Source organism: Hippichthys cyanospilos, chromosome 19 (assembly GCF_059441005.1).
Source record: "Hippichthys cyanospilos isolate Australia breed blue-spotted pipefish chromosome 19, RoL_Hcya_1.0, whole genome shotgun sequence".
Taxonomy (NCBI): Eukaryota; Metazoa; Chordata; class Actinopteri; order Syngnathiformes; family Syngnathidae; genus Hippichthys; species Hippichthys cyanospilos.
In genome coordinates, this window is record NC_142387.1 from 12,419,503 (window position 1) to 12,430,418 (window position 10,916).

The window sequence follows — 10,916 nt, forward strand, 5'->3', positions numbered from 1 at the left end:
GTATTTAATGGTTACATGTATATATTTAATTTTGGCACTTTCGGATCTCCGTACAAAGAAAGCTGATCGTCAAAGGGCGATTTGAATTACTCATCGTACTTGTATTTTCATGACAGACAACATCTTTACTGCAAATAGTAATTTATTTAGACGTTAAAAAGTCATACAATATAGAGCTCCAGAAAAAGATAAAATTCTCCAAAGAAAGAAACCATGCTTTTTATACTACAGTAGAGAGAGGACACAAGTCTCCTTGCATGCATTCGGAGTCAGAGCTTCCTCTGGGCAAAACACGCTCGCGCGTGCGTGCGCAAGCCATTCCAAAGACCACAAGCGGAACAACTTTGGCAGCCAAGACATGGCAGAAAGTTGTTGCGGGGGGGGGGGGACCAGCTCTGCCGTGTCGCCCTCCATCCCCAAAAGATCCGGCCTTTCCCCTTTGGGGAAGAAGGCACTGACATTCAATACTATTTTTCAAACCCAGGAGAACCTCTGAAACGCTTAACCTCTGCAATGTAAAATGAAAATAAAACCAAACAAAAAGAGCCAAATGGGTTTTAAATGAAGTCGTTTCAAACGCACCGCCACCTTGTTCGCCGCTCCTCACGGCCCACGGAGAAGACATCCAAACGTGTTCCCTTCACTCCGCACGAAACATCACGCGTCGGGCTTTTAAACCGTGACAAAACCAGAAACTATGAATACCATCCCCCTGTCCCTATTTTGCTCGTAGAACTGCATCAAAACCAAGTCAAACACAAAGTATGCGTCGCAACCGCCACAATCTGGGTTGTCAATCGGAGAAGGACTTTTGAGACATTTTGTCAATTAAATAAGGGGGGGCAAAAAAACAAACTCAGAATTGCCAATTATTGTTTCTTCTTCTCCAATGTGTTCTTTGAAAGCGTCCTTGTGGAAGTGAGGGCGTTCGTCACAGTTCTTTTATCCGCAGGTCAGGTGTGCTGGTTTTTCCGAAAAGCGGGTGACGCCCCGTCCGCCCGCCCTACTCCGACTTCTGTAGCTCCCTGCTGGACGGCGCGCTCGGGCTGCGGAGGCTCTTCTGCAGAACGTGCGCGTCTGCCGGTTCTATCCTCTTGTAGTAGTTCTTCTTCGTCTCGATGATCTCGAAGCCGAACTTCTGGTAAAAGTCGATGGCCGACTCGTTGCTGATCTGCACGTGACTGTTGGAACGGTTAAAAAAAATATATATATATTGTTACGTCATCAATTAACTCATTCAATCCCAAAGACTGATTTATACGTCTTCACAGACTTTCAAATTTATAGCGGGAGACATGGGACACTCACAGGTAAATGTTGTCAAAAGTGCCATCCTTCTCACAGATATTGAGCACGTGGTTCAGCATCTTCGTACCTACACACAATGTTAAGTTTACATTAATATAAATGTAATACATAAATAGGTTTCCTCCATTTTGTGAGGCTCACCAATGCCCAGTCTCCGGTAAGGCGCGAGACAGCCCAGCGTCATGATGTACAATCGCTTCTGGTTCTGAGAGTGGTCCACTCGGCAGCACACGGCCCCCACCGCAATGTCATTGAAGTATGCTACCAGACAAAAGAAACAAAAAGAGCCACGCACGCACAAACGCGCACACGCTTCCACTTAATCATCCTCCCATACTCAGGGTTTTTCCCAATGGGCGTTTCTACATTATTCATAGTTGCTTGGATATACAGGGAAACGTTTCAATTTGAACACAACACTTTCCAGGATGGTGGTTAACCTGATACGATTAACTCAAATTATGAAAATGATCATAAGTCAAAAAGCTGCCTTTATTACTATTTTTCAAGTCTAATTTTAACACTCAACATGAATGTTATTCTCTATATGAATCTTTCAGTAGTTTGATGTTTACATGGCAGTGAATTGTTTCATATCAGAAATACAAATATTATAACATAATACTTATATATAATAATGCCCCTGGGTCATTTTGACTCTGGGCATATTAAGTCATCCGTGTCAGAAATGTGTAAAATCTAGGTCCAATATTTTATTTGAACCAGTAATTTATGTTCTTTTTGCAAAAAACGGCAATAATATCTCAAGGTCAAAATAACCTGGAGGTGTGTATATTCATCCAAAAAGTGTCAAAAACACTTTTTGTTTAATTGTTAACCCACTCACCAAGTAACCGAGGCAATAATTAATTTATACCCGGGTGTTACGTTTGTTTCTCTGAAATAGTAAAAACACCCTGGGTCAATTTGGTGTAATTATCCAAAGGTTTTATGTGAAATCCATATAACTAACACATCTTGAAGTTGCCTTTCCCCGCTCCGAAACAGTAATAATATTATTGGGTCATTTTGACCCGGGATTTTCTTATTAAAAAAAAAAGACCAAAATACATCAACCGCATATGTTTATTATCAATTAGACAAAAATAAATCTTTGAAATGGGTCACTTAGACTCACAACGCGTGTTAATTTGAGCCGCGGCTTACCGAGCTTGGCGAGCTCGCCCACCTCCAGCACGTCCTTGTAGAACTTGTCGTTGTAGCTGACGGGGAAGATAACCTGGTTGAGGCGCTTCAGCTGCTTGATGTTGTGGGGCGTCACGTCCCCCAACTCGATCCGGCTACTGGAGCAAGAGCGAAACGGTCACAGGGCTGACATGTCAAGCTACTCAAGGGGAACCTGAAAATATGGTCATCATCGGTGAGTAGCTTTGCTTTATTCAGTTTTACTATTAACTTCTTCTTGTGCTGTGCAATTATGTTGCTTGAAAATCTTTAGAAATGTTGTTGTTGTTGTAACAAACAATAGCTTCTAGTTTGAATGCATTGTAGACACAGCAGCATTAGTGAATGCTCACCATTCTTTCGCATACACAGTTCCACTGACAATGCAGGAGAAAGGTGAAGAAGACCGAGCTGAACCCATATATCCAATTTGGATCTTATTACAGCTGACTTTCGGGACAAAAGTGAGGTACACCCTCGACACACACCACAATTATATCTTCTATACCTTGTAGCCGATTTATAGTGGCCAGTGACGCCACTGGACATTTCGAAACTTCTCACTCAAGTTAAAATGTTATGAATCCATGCAAACAAGTTCATGTATGTCCACACAGTCGAGTTTCGAACCCGTGACCGCAAAACTGTTAAGCCAAACGAAGACGAACCATCTTAAACCCAGAGCTCAAATTGTCATCGCTGACATTACGTGCCTACATTCCGAAACTCTAAAATAAAAATGTCACTCGATTATTATTTTTTTATATGCGCACCAAACTAGATCGAGTTCCGCGTTTTCTTGCCATCGAATTTACCCGTTGTCCGATTAACCTGAAAACCCCTCACATTCGTAGGTAAGTATCGGGAATAGCCGGTTAGCACCCGTTGCCAGCGTTCCACAAGCAACGGCTTAAAATCGGCGGGCAATCCTCGATGGCTTTTGACCATCAACGGCGCTGTCGTTGGGGTGGAGTTTTTTTTTTATTTTTTCCCACCTCCCGGCTCGCGTACGGAGTATAAAAATAGCTTAGCAGGGCTAGGCTAAGCTAGCTGACCGAGCAGCCTCGCCGTCTCCTCCCCCGGTGGCAAAATGCAGTCGTTAAACAACTTCATTCGCAGTTTAAGAAGCGGACACTCACCCTTTCATTGTAAACGGGTATATTTTACACCGAGCTTCGACTTTTAGCGTCGTAGCGGGCGGACACGTGGAAATTTGAGAGAGTTGGGGTCGGGGGTGCCTTCCCGTTTTACCCTCCACATGTAGCTCGTTGCGACGGTTAGCTTAGCCGCCGCACTGCTTTCCACGATTGTGAGACTGTCAACCCTGACCCTACGCATGCGCACTAGGGTTTCAATTTAGGTATGCCCTGAATTTGATCTTTCAGGATGATGTGTGCTGGATTTTTTTTCCTCATGGAGGATGGATAGATCGATAAAAAGATAGGAATGAAAAATATGTCAGGAAATTATATTGCTCTGGAGTTAAACCGAGCTAAATTCGGCAACTGTACTCGAATAATTTCTGGAATGAATCCAAGATCTTTTATACATAATGAAAAATATGTTAAGAAAATAAACGTTCTGGGGTTCAAATCTCAGATCAAGTCGGCAACTGTCCTCGCATAATTTCTCGAGCGACTCCATTTTGGCTCATGGATTTCAGTCACGTTTGTAGTAGCCTGTGAAGCTATGATATACTGTACTATTCTATTTATTGTTCGTATTTATTTAATATGCACAAATTGGAGCAGTGCACCCAATTTTGTTGCATACCTGCTGTACAATGACAATCTATTCTATTCCATTCTATCGCTACTTTTGGTATCGAGCCCTTTTGGTCGAATTACATCATAAAATTATTATTTATACTTTTAAAATATACATTAGTGTTAGAGAAATATATTCAATATATTATTATTATTGTTACTATTATTATTGCTGTTGTTGCGATTATTATTGTAACTATTTTCGTGCATTTCCGGGGGAGGATCCAAAATGGCGGCCAGATCAGCGGCAGCTTCCGTCCAGTGAATGAAGTCAGCTGACCTCAGTCTGCTGCTGTCACGCACCACATCGCGCATCGTTTTCTCTCGAAGCAAGAGCGCAAAAAGCAGCGTTTCGCAACCACAAGGTGAGTCCGATATGTGCTTACGGCCACCCGGCGTTGTTCAAGACAGCATTTCATTCAGAACAGCTTGTTGTTTTAAGACCAGTAATTCATTGCACCAAAATGCCTTTCAGGCCGATGAGTCGCTCATGTCCTGTCAATGTTATTCAAAAAAAAAAAAATCTTTATCATGTCACACCAACATAAACCTTAGCGGCGATGTGCTAACAAGCTTATTTTGAAGGTTATTCGCTGTAATTACATTGGGCGACGCGCTTGCGTAAAATGAAACAGAGGCGCCGAATATGTCCTTCTCTGTCATGACATTCATTCAAAAATCACACGATCAAGCCGAGTTTCACACGTTTTGAATTATTTTCAATTCACACCAGGACGCTAAGAGCGTGTCGCTTACATGCAACATTCTGAACACACAATGTTTACCAAGTACACACACGCGCACACTTTGTATTCAAGTGACATCGGAGATACGTATTAGCAGTTGTGCGCATTTTTAACGAAATTACAGTTATGGCGCGCTATTAATAACTATATATAAAAAATGGGTATTGGTAAGTTCCCCATTCAGTCACACTTCGCATACATGCTCATTTTCCACTTCCTTCTCTGACCCGTAAGTCATGTGTCGGTCACATGATCATCAAACGTTTTGTTTTGGCTCACTTTCCTCAAGTGGAATGCATGGAAGATGATGATGATGGGATCTTGCGTTTGCATGGACATACACACTCACACAGCTCGTGTCCATGCTTCGGAAGTCAATTTGTGCATTGAATGAATCAATCAGTCAAAAGGCCTACCTTATCTCGGCATTGTTTCATTTTGTACTTGAAGTACTCAAGCTGCTCCTGTGGGCGTTTGGGTGGATTTTTTTTTTTTGGGGGGGGGGATTTCTGCAGTTACTTCATTGTCCTCTTCGTGACGCTGTATTATCGCTTCAAGCAGCAGCCTTCGAGGCACGATCATTATTTTTGTGCCCACAGAATCCAGTCAAGATGGACACATCCAAGCTGCCCAAAATCCGAGATGAGGACCGAGAGAGCCAGTTTGGATACGTGCATGGAGTCTCCGGGCCAGGTTACTGCCACGCCGTCTATTTTTTTTTTTTTTTGCATGATCCAAAATATTTCGAAAGCCCAGATGTATTTATTTTTTTCACCGCAGTGGTGACGGCAACCGCCATGGCTGGGGCGGCCATGTACGAGCTGGTGCGTGTTGGACACAGCGAGCTGGTGGGAGAGATCATTCGACTGGAGGGAGACATGGCCACCATCCAGGTCTACGAGGAGACATGTATCTTTTTTTGAAGGTCAAATGTTAAGTATACACTCTCTGTCCACCTGGCTGGACGCTATGGATATGCATCAGCATTAGAGTGGCAGATGAATTCCAATTTTTTTTTACAATGAGGACGAGTACATGTGCATTTTCCTGAAGTAGTATCCCAGCCGGCGTGTCGGTCGGCGATCCGGTGCTGCGTACCGGGAAGCCGCTTTCCGTGGAGCTCGGCCCGGGAATCATGGGCTCCATCTTCGACGGCATCCAGCGACCCCTGAAGGATATCAACGACCTCACGCAGAGCATCTACATCCCGAGAGGCGTCAACATCGGATCCCTCAACAGAGACCTCAAGTGGGAGTTCTCACCCGTCAAGAGTTTGCGGGTACGTGGGCGTGGAACCTAAGAGACTAGATTTTATGTAGAAGTAGACCTGAATTGTTTTTTTTCCCTCAACGTCAATAAAGATAATAAAAATAATTAGTTAAGGAGGATGACAACTGAATCGGAGCCAATGATAATAATTTACAGTAAAAAGGAAAGCTTGGGCATAAAGAAATCCACACTCCAAGACTTATCTTTATAAAAAAAAAAAAAAAAATTGTACAATTGAATAACTTTTCAGATTTGCGTGACGGCTGGGCAAGTACCGATTTTATTTTTGGTTTGTGTTAGGTTGGCAGTCATATCACAGGCGGAGACATTTACGGGATGGTGTACGAGAATTCCCTCATCAAGCACAAAATAATGCTCCCCCCAAAAAACAGAGGCACCGTAACCTACGTGGCCCCGCCAGGACACTATGACCTCTCCGTGAGTACCAACATTGTTTTTGTTTTTTTATTCCAAGGAGACAAAAGCTTAAAACGGTTCCAAACACTTTGAATTGAATGTTAATTTATGCACTCTTGCACCAATCGAATGGACGTCTATATCCGTCAATGGCAGTGAACGGGTTAATGATGCGTTTGATGAAATCCCCCATCAGGACGTGGTGATGGAGCTGGAGTTTGAGGGTGTGAAGGAGAAGTTCACCATGGTGCAAGTGTGGCCCGTCAGACAAGTCCGGCCCGTCACGGAGAAGTTGCCCGCCAATCACCCGCTGCTGACCGGACAGAGAGTCCTGGACGCCCTTTTCCCGTCAGTCCTTTTTTTTTTTTTTTTGTAACCTTTTCCACTTGGACTCTCCTCCGAATCTCTGGCTTGGATGGCAGGTGCGTGCAGGGAGGAACCACGGCCATCCCCGGCGCTTTCGGCTGCGGGAAGACCGTCATCTCCCAATCGCTGTCCAAGTACTCCAACAGCGACGTCATCATCTACGTGGGATGCGGGGAGCGTGGAAATGAGATGTCAGAAGTTCTGCGAGACTTCCCAGAGGTGACTTGTAATACTTTTGGTGTATGTGTGAAAACACTGCCATCTAATGGTCACATTTATTACTACATTGCTCAATTGGCTTCATGTGAGATGACCACTAGTCAGGGGTGTTAGCTACCCCTCCATAAAAAATGTATTTGATAAGAAATGTATTATTTAATTTTGTTTTACTACTATTTTAAAAGATGAGAATTCTCATCCATTGCACTTACATTTTTTCAGATGGTTAACTGAAGGAGGGTATGAAAATGACTGGTGCTAAGTGAATTTAGTACGAGAATCGATTCTTTAAAATCGGGTGAATAGTAATGGATTACTTTAGGTAATTAGATATTAAAGCAATTCATTATTCTCTTACTCTACACTCTTAAGGAAACAAGTTAGAAAAATGTCTTGGGAGCTAAATGGTCAATTTTATCGGAGTATTTTGCGCTGACGCCTCTTTGCGATCCCGGCGCAGCTGACCATGGAAGTGGACGGCAAGACTGAAAGCATCATGAAGAGAACGGCGCTGGTGGCCAACACCTCCAACATGCCCGTAGCTGCTCGAGAAGCCTCCATCTACACAGGTACGCCAAACTCGCTCTTCCAAGAGTCCCGCTTGCTGAATATTCTTTTTTGTTTGTTTGTTTCTGGCAGGAATCACGCTCTCAGAGTACTTCCGGGACATGGGCTACAACGTCAGCATGATGGCCGACTCCACCTCCCGCTGGGCCGAAGCTCTCAGGGAGATTTCGGGCCGTCTGGCTGAAATGCCTGCTGGTATGTGAGGAGGATGCTTAGGGAAAAAAAAAAGTTTATTCATGATTAACTCATTCAATACCAAAGACGGATTTTCACGTTTTTGTTCAGATCTTCAATTCTAGGTACTACGATGTGTGTTTTTTTTCAAGTGTTTGGCTAAAGGGGGCTCTATACATGGCTGCTTAGAATAAGGTACTAAAATAATCTATTAGTTTAGGAACTACAAGTACTAAAATTTGTCCAGCAAAACGAGGTCTCTCCTTAATATTAAGTTGCTCATACTCGAAATGGCCTCTAGATGGAGCCAGAGTATTATAGTTGTGACCCATGGAAACGTAAACTGTGTTTTGTTTGCAGACAGTGGCTACCCCGCCTACCTGGGCGCCCGTCTGGCCTCCTTCTACGAGCGTGCCGGAAGGGTCAAATGTCTGGGCAACCCTGAGAGGGAGGGAAGCGTCAGCATCGTTGGAGCGTGAGTTTCAAAAACAAAAACAAAAACAAAAGAAACATAGAAGAACAACTTGTTTGTTTCCAGTGTTTCGCCCCCTGGTGGTGACTTCTCAGATCCCGTGACGTCAGCGACACTTGGGATCGTTCAGGTAACAAAGCAATATCTACTCCCATGACGCCACGTTCGTCGACGTCACATCTTGTTGGCGTCAGGTGTTTTGGGGCCTGGACAAGAAACTGGCCCAGAGGAAACACTTCCCCTCCGTCAACTGGCTTATAAGCTACAGCAAGTACACGCGCGCCCTGGACGAGTACTACGACAAGCACTTTCCCGAGTTTGTGCCGCTGCGCACCAAGGCCAAGGAGATCCTGCAGGAGGAGGAGGACCTGGCTGAAATCGTGCAGCTCGTCGGAAAGGTCAATTGCGTAGAATAAAAAAAAAAGTGTTCAAAGAAAAGGCGCTCATTTGACGACTTGCAGGCGTCATTGGCCGAAACGGACAAGATCACGCTGGAAGTTGCCAAGCTGATTAAAGACGACTTCCTGCAGCAGAACGGCTACACGCCTTATGACAGGTCCGTTTTTTTATCTCATTAAAAGAAGCATCGCGAGTCAGTTTGAAATCTGAGGCTAAACAAAACAGCAGCACTTAAACAATCTCACTTAAATCCAAGTTATTGCGATACTTGCAAATTTAAAGCAATTTTTTTTTTCGATAACGTCTTCTCTTCGGCTCCAGTAGCGTAAATACAGTCTTCTGATTAATCTTGCATTTGTGGAATATGAATTAAGTAGAAAAACATACTTATTTCTATGCATCTCGGATGGCGGACATTTTTTCTGTTGCCTTCAACTGAAAATGACATCAGAATACAGACCAATCACATATCAGGTTGCGACTGTCACATGACCAAACTCTGAACCCAGGCGACCTGTGATTGGTTATTTTCTGATCAGCTGTGATGTCAAATCCGATTGACGACAAATGGCAAAATGCTGCTTAATTCATTTACCTCAAACAAAATGTAAAATTTTTAAGTCTTTGTTTAAATTGTTTTTTCCAAACCACCTAGTTACATCCTGAACATGACTGCACATTTAGAAATAATAGATATTTATAAGATAATAATATAACACCAACACACACAACAATAAGGCACTTATGGTGTTTACTGAATAGTGCCCCCTGGTGGCAAGTAAAATAGCGGTTTCAACTAAAAATCAATACCTGGATATCCTCTTGGGAGATTGCGCCCCCTGGTGGCTAGGAAATAACCTGCAGATAAGATGCACTGGACTATAAGCCGCAGAGTTCAAAGAGTGAGAAAAAAAATTGCGATTCATAGTCGGACGGCATCTAACGTCATATCAACAGTGTTACCAAAAATGGACATGAATAAATAATCGTCAATTGCCGGTCCACAGATTCTGTCCCTTCTACAAGACGGTGGGCATCCTGTCCAACATGATCGCGTTCTACGACATGTCCCGCCACGCGGTGGAGACCACGGCGCAGAGTGACAACAAGATCACCTGGGCCATGATCCGGGAACACCTGGGCGAAATCCTTTACAGGATCAGCTCCATGAAATTTAAGGTTTGACTTTTCTTTTTATTTGAACACAAAAAGTGTTTGACTTCTAAACGTCTCCTCACGCAGGACCCGATGAAGGACGGCGAGGCCAAAATAAAGGGCGAGTACGCACAACTGCTGGAAGACATGCAGAACGCCTTCCGCACTCTGGAAGAATAGACATTCCTTTTTTTTTTCTTCTTTTTTTTCGGTCTCCATCACATTCCGCCTTTTGTGCTTCCCTTTTGTGTACATGCGTGTAACGTGTGTACAACTTCATATGGAGGTCAAAGAGAAAAACATGTACTGTATTTGTGATTGGATGCCTCAAGTAGGCGCAAGTGGATCCTCTGCATGATCTTGAAGAATCGTGTTTCTTTTGTTTACATCATCATCATCATCATCACGCGCGTACGTGTGTGTGGTTGCTGTTTTCCGATGTACGTCACACGCTATCATATCTGTACAGAAAAATTACCAAAATGTCATGAGATCAATCTATTTATTGCAGCGTTTTTCGACGTAGTTTTGTGTCGTTTTGTTTGTGACGTGTACTTTTGCCGCGCGGGCGTCTGTACGAGTCCGACGGCTCCCAAGTCGATTAAATGTGCGGGTTGAAAACAAAAGGTAAAACTGGTGTCTGTCTTTGTTGGTTCGACTGGTTCCTCAACATGTCACGCATTGTTTTAAAACAGTGCCTTGCGGGGGGGAGTGAGGGAATTTTAAACACTTAAAAATAGAATGTAAACAAAAAAATTGCAGCTTCATTTTTTTTAACGATGGTTGATTTGTTTGTGTGAATTTGTAAATTGGACCTAATCACATGCACTTGTGGTTTTGGGAGAGCCCACGCCCCGCAGGTTTGACCACGCC

At 43.6% G+C, this 10,916-nt stretch overlaps 2 protein-coding genes across 4 annotated transcripts; one reads left to right on the forward strand and one right to left on the reverse strand.

The window, feature by feature from the left end:
- Positions 1-124: 124 nt before the first annotated feature.
- naa50 (N-alpha-acetyltransferase 50, NatE catalytic subunit) lies at positions 125-3,821 on the reverse strand. Of its 2 annotated transcripts, none has more exons than XM_088401474.1 (5): positions 3,633-3,821; positions 2,476-2,609; positions 1,450-1,569; positions 1,309-1,375; positions 125-1,181 (listed from the first exon to the last, which is right to left on the reverse strand). In XM_088401474.1, the coding sequence occupies exons 1-5, from the start codon at positions 3,638-3,640 to the stop codon at positions 1,004-1,006; spliced, it is 507 nt and encodes a 168-aa protein (XP_088257600.1). In that variant the 5' UTR covers positions 3,641-3,821; the 3' UTR covers positions 125-1,003. The 2 variants fall into 2 exon arrangements, with proteins under 2 accessions (XP_088257600.1, XP_088257599.1); XM_088401473.1 differs by having other exon boundaries at positions 2,476-2,612; positions 3,633-3,820.
- Positions 3,822-4,480: 659 nt separating this feature from the next.
- On the forward strand, positions 4,481-10,676 carry atp6v1ab (ATPase H+ transporting V1 subunit Ab). 2 transcript variants are annotated; one of them, XM_088401471.1, is made up of 15 exons: positions 4,481-4,624; positions 5,605-5,698; positions 5,786-5,914; positions 6,070-6,284; positions 6,575-6,712; positions 6,888-7,039; positions 7,114-7,276; positions 7,737-7,845; positions 7,916-8,038; positions 8,378-8,492; positions 8,556-8,619; positions 8,684-8,887; positions 8,951-9,045; positions 9,896-10,067; positions 10,131-10,676. In XM_088401471.1, exons 2-15 carry the CDS (start codon positions 5,617-5,619, stop codon positions 10,221-10,223), a joined length of 1,854 nt encoding a protein of 617 aa, XP_088257597.1. In that variant the 5' UTR covers positions 4,481-4,624; positions 5,605-5,616; the 3' UTR covers positions 10,224-10,676. The 2 variants fall into 2 exon arrangements, with proteins under 2 accessions (XP_088257597.1, XP_088257598.1); XM_088401472.1 differs by having other exon boundaries at positions 4,510-4,608; positions 5,578-5,698.
- The last annotated feature ends 240 nt before the right edge of the window (positions 10,677-10,916 follow it).